Source organism: Rattus rattus, chromosome 7 (assembly GCF_011064425.1).
Source record: "Rattus rattus isolate New Zealand chromosome 7, Rrattus_CSIRO_v1, whole genome shotgun sequence".
Lineage (NCBI taxonomy): Eukaryota > Metazoa > Chordata > Mammalia > Rodentia > Muridae > Rattus > Rattus rattus.
The window spans coordinates 109,577,095-109,595,692 of NC_046160.1; the positions used below are offsets into that span (position 1 = coordinate 109,577,095).

Below are 18,598 nucleotides of genomic sequence, written 5' to 3' on the forward strand. Positions count from 1 at the left end.
GTGCTATTTGCATTTATAGGAAACACCCCAAAAGGAGGAATTTAGTAGATTAAAAAGAATGTATTGTTATACATTGTTATGTTTTTAATATTTTGTTCTTATGCATGTGACAGCTTTTCTTTTTTTTTTTTTTTGCAACTAGAAAATCATCCATTTATTTAAGATGTTTTTCCAATTTTATAGAGTAAACTTTTTTTTTTTTTTATTAACTTGGTATTTCTTATGTACATTTCGGAGTGTTATTCCCATTCCGGTTTCGGGCAAACATCCCTTCCCCCCCTTCCTTATGGGTGTTCCCCTCCCTACCCTCCCCCCATTGCCGCCCTCCCCACGACAGTCTAGTTCACTGGGGGTTCAGTCTTAGCAGGACCCAGGGCTTCCCCTTCCACTGGTGCTCTTACTAGGATATTCATTGCTACCTATGAGGTCAGAGTCCAGGGTCAGTCCATGTATAGTCTTTAGGTAGTGGCTTAGTCCCTGGAAGCTCTGGTTGGTTGGCATTGTTGTTCATAAGGGTCTCGAGCCCAAGCTCTTCCAGTTCTTTCTCTGATTCCTTCAACGGGGGTCCCGTTCTCAGTTCAGTGGTTTGCTGCTGGACAGCTTTTCTTTATGTGCACCCTGTGCATGCAGAGCTTGTGATGGTGAAGAGCGATGAGTTCGGGGAACTGGAGTTATACCTACTTTGGGTGCTAGGAATTAAAAGTCTTCTGCAAGAGCAGCAAGTGCTCCCAACCCCCGCCCCACATCATTATTATTATTGTTGAGTAGGTATTAAATAGCACGGTTAATGGATGTGGAGAGGAGGAAGCAAGACAGAGTGCAAAGCGAAGTACTGCTTTCATGCTTAATTAGAAAACTTTGAGCATTTATTACGATATACATATACCCGGGGGCTTGGGTTATGATAATCATTAATGAGTATTTGTCTACATATACTCGTGTCTTTCTTGAGACTGAACAGTCAATTAAGGGTTTGGCCTTTGTGCACATTTGGCTTTTTGTTGTTTTGGGGTTTTTTTGTTGTTGTTTTTTGTTTTTGTTTTTGTTTTTGTTTAATCCCAAAGTATCTTCAGTCTCCAGAACGCTAGATTTCCCCTGCAGCTACTGCACCAAGCGATAGGTGGTGTCTCACTGGGGCAGATGATCTTCACAATCAGCCCTTGCTTGATCCCAAAGTACTGTGTCACAGAGTCCCCGGGCCTGGATTCTGGGCAGCTGGCTCTCAAGAAGCTTGTACCGAGCAAGCAGTTCGGTCACCTCCTTGGTCATGATTACATGCTCAGGGACTAGCTCATGTTCTGCGATATTGATGAGCAGCTCCTTCTGTAGAAACTGTTCCAGTGCCTACTTAGGGACCATGTCCACAAATGGACCGCTTGGCAGAGGGTGTCCTGCCCTACTGCACCATGATCAGTGCCTGTTCTCCTCCTGCGTGCGCTGGCAGTACACCTTGATGGTCTTGATGCCCACCTTGGGCTACTCTGGAGAAAAAACAAACATCTGGTCTGTGGGGTCGACATTGTGGGCCACCGGCATGGTGAGGTCTGTGCGCCTTGGTCATCCTTCACTGGGCTTGTCCTCAGACTGCGCCTTGAACTCCTCGAGTGTCTGGTTCAGCTCATCCTGGGTCACCATGTACCCTCGGTCATGACAGTGAAGCTTTCTCCACTGGGGTCTTATCTGCTCAACTCAAACAATCAAGATTCCTTCTTTTTTTTTTTTTTTAATTTCTTTCCAGACAGGCTTTCTCTGCGTGAATGTGACCCTGTCAATCCTGGAAATTACTATGTAGACCAGGCTCAGAGAGATCCGCCTGCTTCTGCACCCAGAGTGCTGGGATTAAAGACAAGCACTACCATGCCGGTTTATTTTTCTTTTTTAAACATTATTTTTTTACCCTATGTGTGTCTGGTGTCCCCAGAGACCAAAAAAAGGACGTCAGATCCCCTGGAACTGGGATTACAGATGGTTGTGAGCTACCATGTGGGTGTCAGCGTTGGGGTTACCTAGTACTCAGAAAACCATTCATTCTCAGCACCCCATAAACCAGGTGTGACCATGCAGCAGCCACCTCCTGTTTCCGAATCAGAGCCGACCCTGAACTTTTCTTCTGAGGCAGGGTCAGGAGGTCGAAAGTAGAATTGCCATCAGTTGAAGCCTGCATGAGTGGACTCCACACTTTGAGAAGGGATGCATCCTAGCACCTGGGAGGCTGAGGCAGGAGGATTAGCCTTTCTTGTGCACAATTTGCTAAAATTCTTATGGCAGGTTCTTTGTAAGGATTTCAATTTCACTGCTTGATAGATTTTAATTGGAAATTGGTATTCTATAAGTTATAGAATACCAGATCTCTAAAAGATACATTTCTGCAGATATTCAATTCTTGTGGCTTTTAAAAAACAAGTCAGTTGCCTAGAAACAAAGACCTATTTTCTTGCAGCATGTCACTGCACTTGAGTCCTGAGGGGACATCTCTCTATGTCATATATAGCATATACAGCATCGGCCACATTGGAGAGGCTCATTGCTTACTAATTACTTTAGTCTTAACAAGCTGAGGTTCTTTAGAAAACCTGAAGACAGTTCTCCAACAGAAAACTGAATAGTATGGGTTGATCCCTAAGAGCTTTTCTAACATTTGGTTTCAGTAAATAAAACACCATATTAGTTCATTGTTCTCTTGCACAGATGTGAGTGGAGGCAGGGGCATGCCAAACCACGTAATAATTTAAAAGACAATCTTATTATCTTAGTTGAAGAGTTTTGAAAACATACAAGAGGTAAACAAGACCTTTTACACACATACACACCCATTTAGAACCAATTCTGCTTGTGGTTAACTGATGTTCACGACATTTCTAAAGATATATGTGCACCCGTGTGAATTTATATGCACTTGCATGCTGGTGTCTGACAAGTCCTTAAGAATATCAGATCCTCTGGAGTGGAGCTATATGATGTGGGGTAACCACTCAACTATATCATAGCCCCTTCATAATACTTGTAGAAGTACAGTGTTCCCATTAAAATGTTGAGTGCACTTGCCCACTGCCTAGTGTTCTGGAAGAAAAAGGCAGTTTGAAGCCTAGATGTCTCCGTGGCTTAAAAGGTTAACATTACAAATAAATGACTGGTTGAAAATCAAAATTCAATAGACAAAACTTTGAAATTATGAAAAACAAAATAGGATTTCAAAAACTTTTGAAACTTTTTTTTGCAATTTATTTCTAAATATCACAAACTTTTAAAAAAGCAACACATTCATACTAAAATACGTGCATGAGCAAAAGTAAAAAATAAGCACAGGAGTACGAAAATTAACATAGTAAAATTTTAATACAGTATTCTGGATACAAGTAGAATAGCACTAGGTAAAGGACTGTAGTTACCTCAGCAGCCTGGAGTATGGGTTGAGATCAACCAAGGTTTAGAATAGCCCCTTCACATTTCATCAGTGCTGACCAAAGCCAAAGCAAGCTGGGATGGAGACTACAACTAACCTTCCATGTTAACCAGTTATTTTAAGGTGACTTACCCTTACTTAATGGCAGTTGAGGTAAGTTAAACAGAGAGCCCTTACAAAGACTAAGAACCAAATGAAAACTTGTTTCTAGCCTTTGTTTTAGGTCACGTTAAACTAAAATGCTTTTATGTACTTCTTAACATTCATGTACACATTCTTTCAGGCCAAAGTTTCAGCTTGGGAATCTTGCCAACTGCATGTCCAACTTATGAACATTTGCAATCAGACAAATTTACTGTATAAAACAGTAAGATTTACTTGTTAAAAGTTTTCTGGTCCCTCAAAATTCAGTAGGGCCACAGGCAATAACTGGAAGGAACATTTACTAAATAATATTAGAAAGCCTTAATCAAAGATAATGGATAAAATAACTATATAGGCTCTTCATAAGCAATCTAAGTTCTTACTCTGTAAAAGAAAAAATGATTACAATATCTTTCAGGCTTGCTATATGCCACAGATAATGAAAAAGAAACCAACAGGAAATTCAACAAGCTAGTAACTATTTACTGTCAGGATACAGTGAGGGTCTGGAAGACATACTACAATACTGAGAAAACATTAATAGGTAATCATGTGCTGAAAGCAGTTTATAAATGAAACATTACAAAGCTTGTGATAATGCATCCAATTAATAAGAGCGAGCTGCTATTGTTCCAATAGTATAGCATCATCCTACCACTACATAAGATTGAAGCTTCTGTACACAATTCACTTTGCTTCTCTCACATAGCACACGCCTTAGACATTCTCATGTTACCTAACATGCCAATCAGAGTTTTGCAAATCTTTACCAGTTTGTGCAGGCTACAATAACCGGTTATTATCTATGAGACAAAATTTAACCAGTTCCAAAAAACAAATGTTCATAATCGGTGAAAAAACATTGATACTAACTTTCCCCCAAGGGAATGGAAACCTCATTCTAAGGACATGATACAACCCTAACAGAATGAACTATGCCCCTAGATATTCAAAAATGGAATTAGTTGCAAGCCTGGAAAAACAGTTCTATAGGAACTAAATAACTGTGAAATTAGTAATAACTGTAAGAAAGGCAAAGGTGAATTATTTTCCTAGTGCAACATTAAACATGTTACTGGACTACTAGAAGTTGTTCTGCCAAGTTTACTGACAGTGCATAGTCCCAGACAATAGGGAATAGTCCAAATTACATGGAATCCTGAATAATTAAATGATCGTTTTTCTTCTGAAAATAGTGGTACAAAACTCAATTATTTTAGTTGCTTAGATTTCCTACCCTCTTAGGCAATTTAAACAAGGTTGCCTGCAAATTCCTTAAGGAAGTGGAATCAGTCACTGTTTACTTTGCTGCTGGTCTTTGTGTTTACCAACTGCAGTTAGTAAACAACTACTAGGCATTTATATGCTACACGAATATAACCAAACATGAGAAAATAGAAACTGCAATTTTTTAGAACTGATTCTTTTTTCTTCCATAGCAGGCTTTTAAAATAAAAACAAAGCAAGTGGTCATTTTGACAACCTGAATTGGGAAGGTTAAATCTGTAAGACAAGCTGTTCTTAAAAACACAAATTATTGCTCAGCGTGATTTACACGCCCTTAATCCCAGCACTCAGGAGGGAAAGAGGCAGGTAAGTCTCAAGGCTAGCCTCCAGTGAGTTCCAGGAAAGCCAGGGCTATATAGAAAGTCCCTGTGTAGAAAGAAAAAAAAAAAAAAAAAAATCAAAACACAAACCTCACAAATTATTTTTTCTATTAACTTTGGCTTTTTGTTTAATGGAAATTTGCGGCACAATGACCTCAAAGATAACTCCAAGTCACACAGGGCATCTTGCCACTGATTTAAAATAGAAATATAACTTCAATGTTTTCAACTATTTGATTTGTTTTAATATTAAAGCTCTAATCTAAGTCTTCACTTACTAAAATTTTAAAAAATATAATTCAGATCTGATGAAGAGGACTTATCTGAGCTAAATGACTTCTAATAGGCTTACACAACAGTGAGGTTCAGAGAACCTAAACATGGTTGACCTTTAACAGAACTGATTACTTCCTGACTCAGCATCCTGCTTTATTTTTACTATAAAATTCTTGCCTCATTTTCTGGATTGTTTAGCATCCAAGTTTTAAAACCTGCATCACCAGAGGCAAAGTAGTAAAAGTGAAACTAAATTTCATTTCTAGTCTATTTACCTAAATAAACTCTTATAAAATCTTATGGAAAAATTAATGTATAGAAAGAAATTTTCTTATTTGTTGTCAGCCAAAATGTAACTAAGTCCCTGTAAAAAGAGAAACTGGAACCACAGTGTATTTAAATTAAAAGATCAGTCCTGTAGTCTTAATACCACGACATAAAAAAGTTTGCAAATCCAGGATGATATTTAACGTGAAAACTATGGTTTGAAAATTTTTGTTCAGAGTTCGAGACTAAAATCTCATCACTGCAAAATCCCCATAGCTTTTGGCAACGACATTAAAGAGCGATTTTAGTCTTTTGGTCACTTGAAGCTGCTACTAAATACATGTCTTTAAAAAGGAGAAAAAGAGACCTTGAGGAAGTGAAGGTTAGGCTATTATTTCACGCACAAGTAGAATGTAATTTGAGCAGTCATTTCTCCGAGATCTCAAGCTCTAAAAGCATTTCCGGCCTTCTATTCTATTTTGAAAAGAATTTGAACTTCTTTAAGGTCTTGTGAGAGGCAGCAGCTTCAATTTTCTCGGCTAGTTCTTAATCCAAATAATTTTGTAACTTTCCAAGAAAAAAGTAAAATCATACATGGCAACAGGGCTACAATGCAGGGAAGTTCTTCCATGCACAAACATTTCAGGAGAACATCCATCAGTTTTAAAGATACCACCAGGTTTCAGATAGCCTAATACACTCCTAGCTAAGTTTTACTTTATACCATCGGTGACTAAAATTAGCAGGAAGTTTTGCAGTGAGGTTTCTTTCTTTTGCCTGCAACTATATACACATTGCAAAACTATTTTGTATCACATGATTTAAAATGAAATAAATATAAAAATGAACCACACAATCAACACATTAACTTTAATACTCCACATTATTTATCTTGATCACAATGGTCATGACTGCCTTGTCAACAATCTTGTGAGTTGAGGAGCTGATTTTCATTCTCATATCCATCAGGCAGATATGCTCTCCTCAGCTGGTCTGACTTAGGTATGGATCCTCCGTTCTTCACGTGTCGAGACAGGAACGCTCGGACGGCGGGATGGTCAGCCTTCTCCAGGGGGATGTTGGCTTCCAGGCACATTTTCACAAAGTCCTGGATAACACTGACCTTCTCCGTCTGCGCAGTACTGTTGCACTGGAGAGACGCAGCCAGGGGCCTCTGCTTCTTTCTCACATTTTGCTCTTCGAATTCTGCCTTCCTCTTCGTGTGAGTCTTTGACTTGAGGTGGTCACTGATGGCAGACTTGCGAACATGATTCAGCACCACATTGCAAGAAGTGCAGAAGAGCTTGCCTCCATCTTCATGAAGCTCACCTCCAAATTCAGTGACTCGGTCCAGAGGGGTGACGTACAAAGCAGTCTTAGAACGATTTCTAGCAGGCGGTGCTGTGACGACAAACCGTTCCATTTTGTCTCTGGATAAGGCTCTTCTAAGACAAGAGAAAGATGTTGGTATTATGCTAACAGTTCATTCTAGAAGTGATTAACAATAAAAGGTAGGATTATAAATACTTTAAGGGTAAAGATTAAAAAAAATGCACCCCCCCCCAAAAAAACCAAACCCAAAACCCTACCAAACTTAATTGGGTGATCCTATCCTCCAAGTACTCTTAGTTCAATTTGTAGGTTGTATGTCTTTTAAACCTTTTCTGAAATAGTCAAGGAAACAAAAACTAAAGCAAATTAGCAGTATACAGCAAGGTTTATTTCTTGACATTTGTGTGTATGTGGCATATGTCTATGTGTACACCTTATTGGTTTGAATAACTTCTCTAATTGAACCCTGACCTGGGATTATAGATACATACTGCTGGGAATCTGAAGTCCACATACTTGCATAGGAAGCACATATCCTACTGATCCCAATACCTTGATTTTTATGACAAATAAATTAGACTCATGAAGAAGTTCTCAAAGTATTCAAAATGTGGCTATCATTTAGAAAATCACAATCATAGCAAACATTCAGAGTACTAAGAATACTAATCTTGCCCAAGTTAGACAGGTGTTCAAGTTAAGGAGCTTTCTTTCTTGCTGGGAACGTGATTTTGAGAACTCAACTATGTTCAAATCTGGTAGCAAAACTTACTTTCCAAAGACAAAAGCAAGTAAAAACTGAAAACACCATAAGCAAGTGTAACTCTTTACAATGATTCTACAACGTGAGAACTACATGTAATTGACAATAAGCACTGCTTATTTCAGACAGATCTCAATGCCTGGCGGTGCACATCCCTTAATCCTAGCACTCAGGGAGGCAGAAGCAGGCCTGTCCTATGAAGAGAGTTCTAGGACAGCCAGAGCAACACAGAGAAGCCCTATGTAGAAAAATCAACCAAAGAAGAGCAAAGTCTCACTGTGTACACAGACACCTATCTTTGCCACCTCCTGAAGAGACTCAAACTATAGGGCACCATGCCTGGAAAAATGTATTTTTTTAATATATGTATATCTCTACATTTTTAAAAGGTGATAGTCAAGATAAGCCAGGATGTTCTTTAACATTTGTTTTCCTATTTCCATTGAAGACTAATTTTTATTTCCCTTAACATAGTGCTCAATATGTGCTGGGAAGTCACTGAAAACTTGATGTAAATGAACAGCTGGATGTACAGTAGTGGCAGAACAACTACCTAGCATGAGCTAAATTCTGGGTTTGATCTCAGCATTGCAAATACACACACACACACACACACACACACACACACACACACACCTAAATTAAAACAAAAATGAAACACAAACAGGAACAAAAAAGCCAAATTCAAATAATGAATCTCCCATTAACCATTGATCTATACATTTAGAAGCAGCTTAATACTAAATTTAGCCTAGTAACAAAAACTCAAAACACGAAAAATAACCCTGCTGTCCAGTGGGGCTTTCAATGTGAAATCCTCTTGTTTCAGTATCTGACTGGCTGGGATCACAGATATGTGCCACCATACCTGACTGCTCTTTACTTCTTACATTTGTGTATGTATAAATGTGTGAGTACCCATGCTTGGAGCTGAGGACAGTCAGAGGGAGTTCGATCTCCCTTCCTATCAGGTGGTGGACTCATTCACGGTTGTCAAGTTTGGCAAGTAAGTACCTTTACTCTCAGAGTCACCTCATCAGTCCCACAGACTTCTGAAAACTATCAATGGACTATCGGTTTATTAAATTACAAGCACTGGAAACCCAAGAAAATAAGTACACTTTGATAACAAATGATTAGCAAGACTTACGCTCCTGGAACTATGCCTCTGAGTTAACTTCTTATAATAATCAAGACATGAGATACTACACTGAATAATTTTCTGTTATAAACACGGTGATGAAATACTTCAAAGTATGTTCTGAAGAATTAGTTTTTATAAATAAAGTGACAAACCACAGAGTTTACTTGCTGGGCAACACCAAGATTCTTTCAACCTTTGGTCAGTATGTTGAACAAAATCTGTGGACTTAGCCATTCATGAAAATTCTGTAAGGCACAAAATGTCTAGAATTTCACATGCTTACTTTTTGCTGATTTCTGCCCTGTTAAATCTTTGGCACACAAGTATTACTTGTGAGATACTGTGTTAGGGTATGGGTTTTTCACAGCAGAAAAGACAGACATCATGATGAATCCCACCTAATGTACTCAGCAAATTATCATTCCAAGTGTCTGCAATTTCCATAAGAACTCTGTACCTATGAAACAAAACTGTTCTAGTAACAAAGCTGTTATGAAAAACTGGGGGTACAGGTAGAATTTTTCTTTGACTACAAACTTACAGAAAATGAATCTGCAATTCTGTGCTAATGTGAAGCCTGAACTTTTCTGATCTTTTAACTAGAAAGATCTGCTCTTGATACTGTCAATGCAAATAACCACCTCGTAGAGAGGCGATGTTGGTTACTTGTTAAAGTATTTTCATAGGTCGGAAATATTTTAAACAAATGAGGAAGTTAAGTTAAAGCGCCAAGAGCTAGCTAACAAAAGCGAAGCAGTCATTTACTAGTGCAAAACTAAACTCCTGAGTTTTCAGGTCGAGAATATTTACCGGCTTAATTTCCAGGTGTTTTTTTTCCCCCTTGATATTAAGTTGTGACGGTTTTCCGATGCAAAACTACAGACGCATCCAATCCTAGAGACTTTCCGTTTGTTCAGACCCGGAGACGCCTTCGACTCAGTTTTTCAACAGGTGGTGGTGGGGAAACAGTTTCTGGGCTTGCACCCTATTTTCCCTGCGGCGCCGGGAAGTCATGCCTTTACTGTAAAACACAAAAACAAACAGAAAGAAAAGATGGTGGAGGGGCGGGAAAGGCAGAGCCCAGGCCCGCGGCAGAGCGTTTCCTGCTCCTCAGTACACAGGTGTCTTTGCCTTCCGTGCGCGATCCCTAAGCCTCAAGCCAGCTCCGCTCGCACGCCCCGGGGCGGGTGCCCCACTGCCCGCGCGCTCCACAGGCCCGAGGCCCCGGTGGGGGCGGGGAAGGCGGGCGCGGGCAGCCCGACGTCTAGACAGCCTCCTCCGGCCGCGCCGGCCGAGGAGGCGCCCGGACGCCTCGACCCCGCCTGCGGGCCGGGACCGGGATCGGGCCGCGTCCCAGCTGTCCACCGAGGACCGGAGAAGTCGGTTACTCGGCCGACTCCGTGTCTGTCCCAGGGGAGGGGGCGGCGGGCGCCAGCCCAGGCCGTCGCTGTCAGGCTGCCGGTCTCCTCCCTTCTCCTCCTCTGGCCTCCGGCCCCGCCCCCGACTCCCTCGCACAGCCCGAAGGCCCCGACCCGCCGCCCGCACCAACGGCCAAGCCCACCTTCCGCCTTCTCAGCTCTTCGGGACCGTAGGAGCGGGCCGCCGTTAGGGGAAGTGCACGAGCCCTCGCCCGGAACGAAAAGAGGAGGAAGAAAGGCAGAGCAACGGGATGAAGGAGATCCCGTTGCGGCCGCCGCCGCTGCTCCTGCTGCTCCTGCTGCTCCTGCTGCTCCTGCTGCTCCTGCCGCCGCAGACGCCGCAGTCGCCGCCGCCGCCGCCGCCGCCGCCGGAGCGAACCCCGCTGCGGCCGCCGTGTCCCCCGCCGCGCCCCGTCCTCCGGCGCGCCCTATGGCAAAGCTCGTAGGCGGTCCTCAGCAACCGCCGAGTAGTGTTGACCAACAGATGGCAGGGCTGTCAAACAGACGGTTAGTTTAACCAATAGGAGTGTAGGGCGGGCATGCCTATGATTGGCGGTTTCCTTCTTCCAGTGAAAACTGGGGGCGTGGGTGGGCGGAGCCGGAAGTAGAGCCCAGTCGAGTGGCCCTGTCCGGCTGGGGCGGAGGGAAAGGAGGAGGGAACTAGAGGAGGAGGAGGAGGTTAGCTGAGGCAGCGGCGGCGGCAGCGGCGGCGGCGCAGGGGCTGGGTACGCGCTGGGCGGCGAGAGCCTCATGGCGGAGGAAGAGAGCGACCAAGAGGCCGAACGCCTCGGAGAAGAGCTCGTGGCCATTGTGGAGTCCCCCCCGGGCCCAGTGGGGCTCAGAGCTGCCGGCGACGGCAGAGGGGGAGCCAGCGGCAGCGGCTGTGGCGGCGGCGTCGGGATCAGCAGCCGGGATTACTGCCGACGCTTCTGTCAGGTGAGGCGCCCGTCGGCCGCTCCGACTTGTCACCGGGCTCCTGGGCCTCTGCGTGGCTCCTGGCCTGCTGGCCCAGGTATCTGGGCTGTGTCCGGGACTGATTCTTCAGCGGGACAGAGAGGGAGTCTGGGAAGCCCCGGTCCCCTCTCTGCACCTCGCCAAGCTTGGCGATAGGGACGGGGAGAGGGTTGGGGGGTGACTTGTGTACTTCGAGGTGAGAAGAAAGTGAGTTTGTGGTGGTGGGTGGACTGGGAGCTGGACGGTCAACGGGAAAGAAGCCGGTCCTGACATGCCTGTGCCTCACGCAGACCCTCTTCGTGCCCGAGGGTCCCGCCTTTCTCACGTTCACTACCCGGTTCCTCTCACTTCTGCTGAGCTCTCCTGTCTTTCTCTAAGACCCGGGTCCCCGCATTCTCTTTTTCAGAGACGCCAAGCATGCTATCACCCCACTGCCTGACCTCCTGTCATCGCCACCCCTCCCCCTCTGCTAGGGTCTCCTGTCATTCCCTCACTGGGTGCCTCTGGGACCAGTTCTTCCGTTGGCTTTGCACTGACCCACTGTTAGTTCCCCATCCCCCAGGTGTGTGTGTGTGTGTGTGTGTGTGTGTGTGTGTGTGTGTGTGTGTGTGTGGGTGTTGGGGGTGTTTTTCGGTGTGGGACGTTATTGGAGTGATTGTCATCTTCCCCTCTTTTGATCCCCTTCTCTGACAAACACAGTTTCCTAATTGACTGCACACAGAGAAAGTCGTTTTCCTGAAACTATTGCCCTGGTTACACCACCCCTCCCCCAGCCTTTAAATTACATGTTTTTGGTTAGTCTGTTAAATTCAGTATCGGAAAAAAGTGACAGTAAATTATTTACTTCCTTTATTCTTCCGACTGCTTTTAGGATTGAATATAGTTTTTATTTAACTGTAAGTAAATATAGAAACAACCTACGGGTTTAGGGATAAAGTTTGGATAATCTGCATTCTCATCTGCATACATTTGTAATACAAGTTTTTTGCATCCGCAACTCTTGCTTCTTAAAAAAAAAAGATACTTTTTTTAATACTACCTTTAAGAAATGTTTCTTAATGTGCACAAAGTGTTCAGACCTGGCTCTACCATTTCTTAACTGTTACTTTGTTACTTAACCTGTTACTTAACATCTGTGCTTCACTTAATTTTTTTAGTTGGGATAGTTGCTAGCTGGATAAATACATGAAAGGTTTGGATGAGTTAGCGGTTAATTTCATTCTGGTCACAGGTGCGCAATAAAATGAACCATGAGTGGGCATTAAATTTGTTGACATTTCATTTTATGCCCTGCCACGCAGTTAAGAAAAGAGTAAGTTGATATTTTTGGATAAGTTACCAGTGAGTAAATTTAATTTTTTTGCCAATGTCATAGAAAAATTGGTTTGAAGGTCGAAACAGTCTAGGTATAGACAATATATATCTTTAACACTGGCTCTAGCTAGTAACTTTCTTGAAAACGTGTTTCATCTTGACAATTGATGCTCAGTAAAGTTCACTGTCTTGATTTTGAGGGTATTTGTCTTATAACTACATGATTAATGTTTAGCAATCATTACATTTGTATACTATGAACCTAGGACCTTCAAACTAAGAAAAATAAGTATGCATTTGATATTTTAAATATATTCTGAAATAAATGTTATTGTTTCAGGCCTTTTAAGTATGACTTAGTTCTCTGTTTCTGCCTTGCCTGGCACCACCCCCAGACCTGCCCCCAACTCTCCAACTCTGTGTGTGTGTGTGTGTGTGTGTGTGTGTGTGTGTGTGTGTGTGTGTGTGTGCACACTCTGGACATTGAAACCAAGCTCCCATTGAGTTCTACATTGCCCCCCTACCCCAGGCCTGGTGGTGTTAATTTACTTGCTCAAATGCCTCCTCATTGCTGAAAACTTTGAGTGCTAGAGAACCTACTCTAAATTTCTTCTTGAAATTAATTTTTTAAGAAAAAAATGAGCACATTTAGCTTATGAAAAACTTTGACAGCACCTGGGAGTTGGGGCACACAAATTGCCTGAACTACATAATGAGACCCTGAGTCAAAAACAAAATCAGATTCTCATAGTTGACTTTAAAATGTTTTAAGAACAAATGAAATAACTATTTTATAAAATTCTAAGTTATAAATAGCCAAGAATAAAACTTAACAGAAAAAATGCAATGAACTTTTATTTTACATAGCTAAATTATGAGTGTTATCTCGACATACATTGAAAATGGCATTTTTTTTCCCTGAAACCATCTATTTTAGAGATCAGTAATAGATCTCATTCTGAGTTTCTGTTCTGGTTCTATTTTACAATGAGATTTTTATTTACATATATTATCTTTTACATATTTTAAATGGAATGGAAGAATCACATATAATAAGTTACATTTCATCTACTACTTAATAAAATAGGAGTTTATTAATTGTTTTATTTGCCAGTAAGGAAAACTGGCTTATATAACTGAATTTCCAAATTTCAATTCTTTAAACAATTAGGATTCTATTATTTACTAATAGTAATATTAAATAACTTTCACTAATTAGCAAATTACCTAATCATGAGTAATTTCAAAAGAGATAATTTACTATTTGATTAATAAAATAATAATATAAAATTTTTTGTCTAAGTGACAGAAAGCTAACGATATGAACTATGTATACTGCTTGTGATATTGAGAAGAAAATCTACAGTTTGGCTCTTTTTGGGGGAAAATATGAATCAAAATTTTTTGATTAGTAGCTGTGGTTGCAGGAGAAAGAAATGAACAATTCTTTTAAGGAAAACTAAACAAAGACTTTGGACTAATTGCTTCTAATTAGCTCTTCCTTTGGGTTATATTAGTTATCTGCTCAGGAAATGCTTCAGGATAGTGGGCCTTAACTAATACTTAATTTGCTTTGATATGGAAGGGAGGAGAAGGAAACTTTTACTAAGAACCTGTTAACTCTTTAACTTTCAGATAACAAGTAACATATTAGAATTTGAAGCCAAAATAAGTTAACTTTTCTTAGATCCCAAAAGAAGAACAAGATGGGAATTGATTTCAGACTTCAATATCTAGTAAAAAGCAAATTGAAGTGATCAAACAAAACACATACATTGAATTGCCTGGTGTGGATTTGATAGTGTAATGGGAAGTAAATGATAGGCAGGGGGGCAAACATCCTGAAAGTACTCAAGGAAGCACAGGAAGCCCAGGAAGCACAGGAAGCACAGATATGATTTAAGAAAGGAGTCAAGACTGGTGGTGTAGCCTTTAATCTCCAAACTCAGGAGTCAGAGGCAGGTGAGTTCGAAGTCACCCCTGTCTACATAGTGATATCCAGGACTTTGTATAAAGACCCTGTCTCAAAACACACACACACACACACACACACACACACACACACACACACACACACACACCACTTAAAATAAAAAAAGCTTAAAAAGGATACTTTATTATGCCATAGTAGTAAAAAACTATTTTTCTCTTGAGTTGTTAGGTGCAGGAAACATTCACTCAGTTCCTAAAGCTGTAATATTTTGACTTTGGTCACATATAGTAAACTAAGCAAATTTTAGTATCAAATCATTTTAATGAGTTACATATCTGGAAATGATCTGTTAGGTTAAAGTAGACTATAAAACTATTTTGTACTGTGGTGGGATTGACAGCCACCCCAGGCAGATGGCAAGCTATAAAACAAGAGAATGGATATAATGAACAGAAAGCCCTTATGTTAGTTAACACATAACTAACTATGTTAACTATATAATTATGTTAGTTAATACATAAGGTAGGCTTAAACAGACAGAAGCTATTAATAATTCTATGATGCAAAATCCTCTGTGGGTTTAGGAAGGGCATTAGAGATAATCTAATCTTTGGAGTTGATAGTTTATATCCCATAATGAACTGCAGAGAGTATGTTAAAATACTATCATCTTTAAATTTTATTCTGTAATATTGTCATAGGTAGATGCTGCTGATGAGTGAAACTGATTTGTGAAGCAATTACATTTGCTGTCTGGGTTTTCAGAAATTTTGTTTCCTCCCAGTGGCATTCAGCAGTCTTAGATTTTCCTAACTGACAGTTAGTGGGTAAGGTTAGTGTAGGACAACCAACAGTTAACCTGGTCTGACATGTTAGTGGTACCCAGGTGAGAAAGCCTGCCATACTTTACATTTTTACTTTGTAGCTAGCTAGGTTTTTGTTTGGGTAATGCTGTTCTTAGCAAAAGGTACCTTATAATTCTTCAGTAAGATTTAACAGCAATTGTAGTCTATGCAAGACACCTAAGACATGGTCATAACAGAAAAGGGGTTTGCCTCTTTTTTCATATTTAATTTCTCTTCAAAGAAATTTAAATTAATTGACTTAGAAATTGTTGGTCTGATATATTGATCTTGGTGCAAAATTTATACAATAATTATACTTTCATGAAATGTTTCTGAGGGTGTTTAATGTATTATTTTTATTATTAATTATTGCTATTAATTGACATCTTAACTTATCTTTAATCAGTGTATGTATTTTTAAAAGTCATATAGAAGACCTAAATATGAGGAAGTCTTTTTCCCTGCAAGTTCAGACCTGATTTAAGTGATTTAAATAATGTAGTAATATATTGCTCATGTAAAATGTTTTGACTTGCTAGTGAAGAGATGGCCCTGTGGTCTTGTTATAACTGTACAGTTGCTTTTCTTTCTTAGCCATCCTCTTTCTAGTTTATCTGATATGCCAGTATACATGCTGGGATTCCAGCTATCAAACCTGACTTTTATGTCATGACAGGGTATTTCTGTGGGTAATTGAAAACTTGCCCTAAGTCCTGTTCACTGGGTTTCGTCCAGCTTATTTAGGCATCCCCATTCACATAGAATGTTAGAACTTTAAGAAAATGATTAATTCATGCTTAAGATTCTATTTAGTAAGGAAGGAAGAAAACAAGTTTAGGTATTAAGCTATAGAAGCAACCAGCTTTTTATGTGAGAGGTGTTGGGGGTAACTTTTTAGAAAAACATATTTTCTCCCCCATTTTTTCAGAGCTAGCAACTGATACACACACACACACACACACACACACACACACACACACACACACACACACGCCTAATTATGATTTTTCCCCTTTTAATTTTAGGTGTGATCAGTTAGTTGTAGAGCTACTCTTCTCTTGTTATTGAGTACATCCAGTTTGAACTCTTATATATACCAATTTTTGTCATTTCTCCATTGCTTTTGAGTCTTTTTCTTGCATTTCTCTCCAGAGAAATAATTAAGGGTTAGGTTCTATTTTTGCCTGGGAAGGAGATCTGGGGGAAGATTTTAGTCCCTCCCCTTTTGTGATTTTTCACACTCCTTTTACTTCCACTTTTACAAGTATGTAGTGCCTCACCATTCCTTCAATTTCTCCCCCTCTCAGGATTTTGGAGTCCTTAAAACATGATTAACTTGTTCCTGAACTCTTCCATTAATGTTTTGGATTTCAACTTCTCAGTTTTCAAGCTAGGAACAACTTCCTCCAGCTACTTCCTAGCTACCTAAATGTGTGTGGTGTGTGTGTGTATGTGTGTGTGCACAAGTGTGTATATGTGTCTGTGTCTGTCTGTGTCTGTTTGTCTCTGTCTCTGTCTGTCTGTCGGTCTTTTAAAACAAAAACATTTTAATTTAGTTGAGTTTGCGAGTGAACAGAAGTAAATGTGTGTTTATTTGGCTACATTTAATATTGGTTACATTGAAAATTAGCTCAATGTGAAGAATAGCTATAAAGAGGAGCAGTCTTAGCACTTGGGAGACAGAGGCATTCATAACTTCTAAAGTCCAGAACAACCAGGGCTACACAGAGAAAGAAACCCTGTCTAGAAAAAACAAACAACAATAGCAGAAAGAATAAATATAAAAGATGAAGGCAAGAATTGACTGTAATTTGCCCTGATGTACTTACTTTTGCCAATTCTGTGGACTATTGTATTGTGAATGTTCAGAGCTAAAAATCAATTCAGTGCACCACTTTACTTCATACATTCCTTTCAGAGTTTTTTAAAATGTGGGCTTTAAAAATGGTTTTCAAAAACCTGAGTATTAGAGACATTTGAAGTATTCATGAAAGGCAAAATTTATGGAAGGCTATTTATTTGTAGTAATAGTTATTACTATTAATAACTAGAGAAAAAACAAAACAATTAGTCTAAGTGTTCTTTTTTTTTTTTTCTTTTCTTTTTTTTTTCCAGAGCTGAGGACCCGAACAGGGCCTTGTGCTTGCTAGGCAAGCACTCTACCACTGAGCTAAATCCCCAACCCCCTACGTGTTCTTTAATACATTTTTAGTTTGACTTTCATAGTTGAAGACTAGTTTTGCTAATGACAACAGCAAATTATTGAGAATACCTTCAGTGACAAATAGCATGGAAACCTTTACATGTAACAAAATCTATATCCCTTCCCCCAGGTCATGTTTGTAAAGAATGTTTGTTCATATTTGAAACTGTTTAAGCATACTGATTACCCAAAATGCTTAAGACCAAGTAGTGGTGTATTCATTTAGGACTTTTATTCATTCATTCATTCATTCATTCGTTCATTCATTCATTCATTCATTTATTTTTGAGACAGGATCTTACCATGTAGTTTTAGTTGGTCTGAAACTGTGTAGATGAGGTTGTGTTTTGAGAGATCTTGCTGCCTCTGACTTTTGAGTGCTAGAACTAAAGACTCATGTTACCACAGTCAGTCCACTTTAGTGGTCCTTCCACTCTGCAGATTTTAGAATATTGCATATACCTAGTACGATGGATAAGACCTAGATCTAATCCCCAAATCCATTTGCTTCCATATACATTATTCGTAACCTGACAGCAGTTGTATACTTTTCTCAGTGCATGTAGAGGTTTGATTTTGAATCCTCATAGGCACACAGAAGACAAGTATGTCTGGTATGTTTATGGATGAATTTTATTATTCCTTTCACCTGTTTATTTTCTTAGGTTTTCTTTGTTAAAATTCAAATTTTATTAGAAAAGTTCTGTATGGGTTTTTCCAGACTCTGTGTGTGTGCGTGTGTGTGTGTGTGTGTGTGTGTGTGTGTGTGTGTGTGGTTTTGGCTCTCCTAGAACTTGTTCTGTAGACCATGCTGACCTCCAACTCAGAGAACTGCCTGCCTCTGCCTCCTGAATGCTGGGATTAAAGTCCATCACCATGCCCAGCTCTTAAAAAAATACTTTTTTTTTAAATATAGGAAAAATACAGGATAAAATGTATTTTATTTTCTTGCTTAGATTCTTTTCAAGTGCAATCATTTTACATAATGAAATTTT

General features: G+C 40.2%; 2 protein-coding genes and 1 pseudogene across 3 annotated transcripts in view; 1 reads left to right on the forward strand and 2 right to left on the reverse strand.

Moving 5' to 3' along the window:
- Nucleotides 1-1,101: 1,101 nt before the first annotated feature.
- On the reverse strand, nucleotides 1,102-4,984 carry LOC116905339 (annotated as a pseudogene).
- Cggbp1 (CGG triplet repeat binding protein 1) lies at nucleotides 3,206-10,692 on the reverse strand. 2 transcript variants are annotated; one of them, XM_032908236.1, is made up of 3 exons: nucleotides 10,498-10,692; nucleotides 9,747-9,957; nucleotides 3,206-7,139 (listed from the first exon to the last, which is right to left on the reverse strand). In XM_032908236.1, exon 3 carries the CDS (start codon nucleotides 7,118-7,120, stop codon nucleotides 6,617-6,619), a length of 504 nt encoding a protein of 167 aa, XP_032764127.1. In that variant the 5' UTR covers nucleotides 7,121-7,139; nucleotides 9,747-9,957; nucleotides 10,498-10,692; the 3' UTR covers nucleotides 3,206-6,616. The 2 variants fall into 2 exon arrangements, with proteins under 2 accessions (XP_032764127.1, XP_032764126.1); XM_032908235.1 differs by having other exon boundaries at nucleotides 3,206-7,142; nucleotides 10,498-10,691.
- Nucleotides 10,693-11,021: 329 nt separating this feature from the next.
- Nucleotides 11,022-18,598, forward strand: part of Znf654 (zinc finger protein 654) — a 64,934-nt gene continuing 57,357 nt past the window's right edge. The window contains exon 1 of the mRNA XM_032908238.1: nucleotides 11,022-11,290. Coding sequence (XP_032764129.1) covers nucleotides 11,105-11,290 — 186 coding nt within the window. The 5' untranslated portion in view covers nucleotides 11,022-11,104. The remainder of the gene's footprint in view (nucleotides 11,291-18,598) is intronic.

Excerpts from the sequence above, each read along its gene's own strand:
- Cggbp1 (XM_032908236.1), bottom strand. The coding sequence starts at position 7,120 with ATGGAACGGTTTGTCGTCACAGCACCGCCTGCTAGAAATCGTTCTAAG.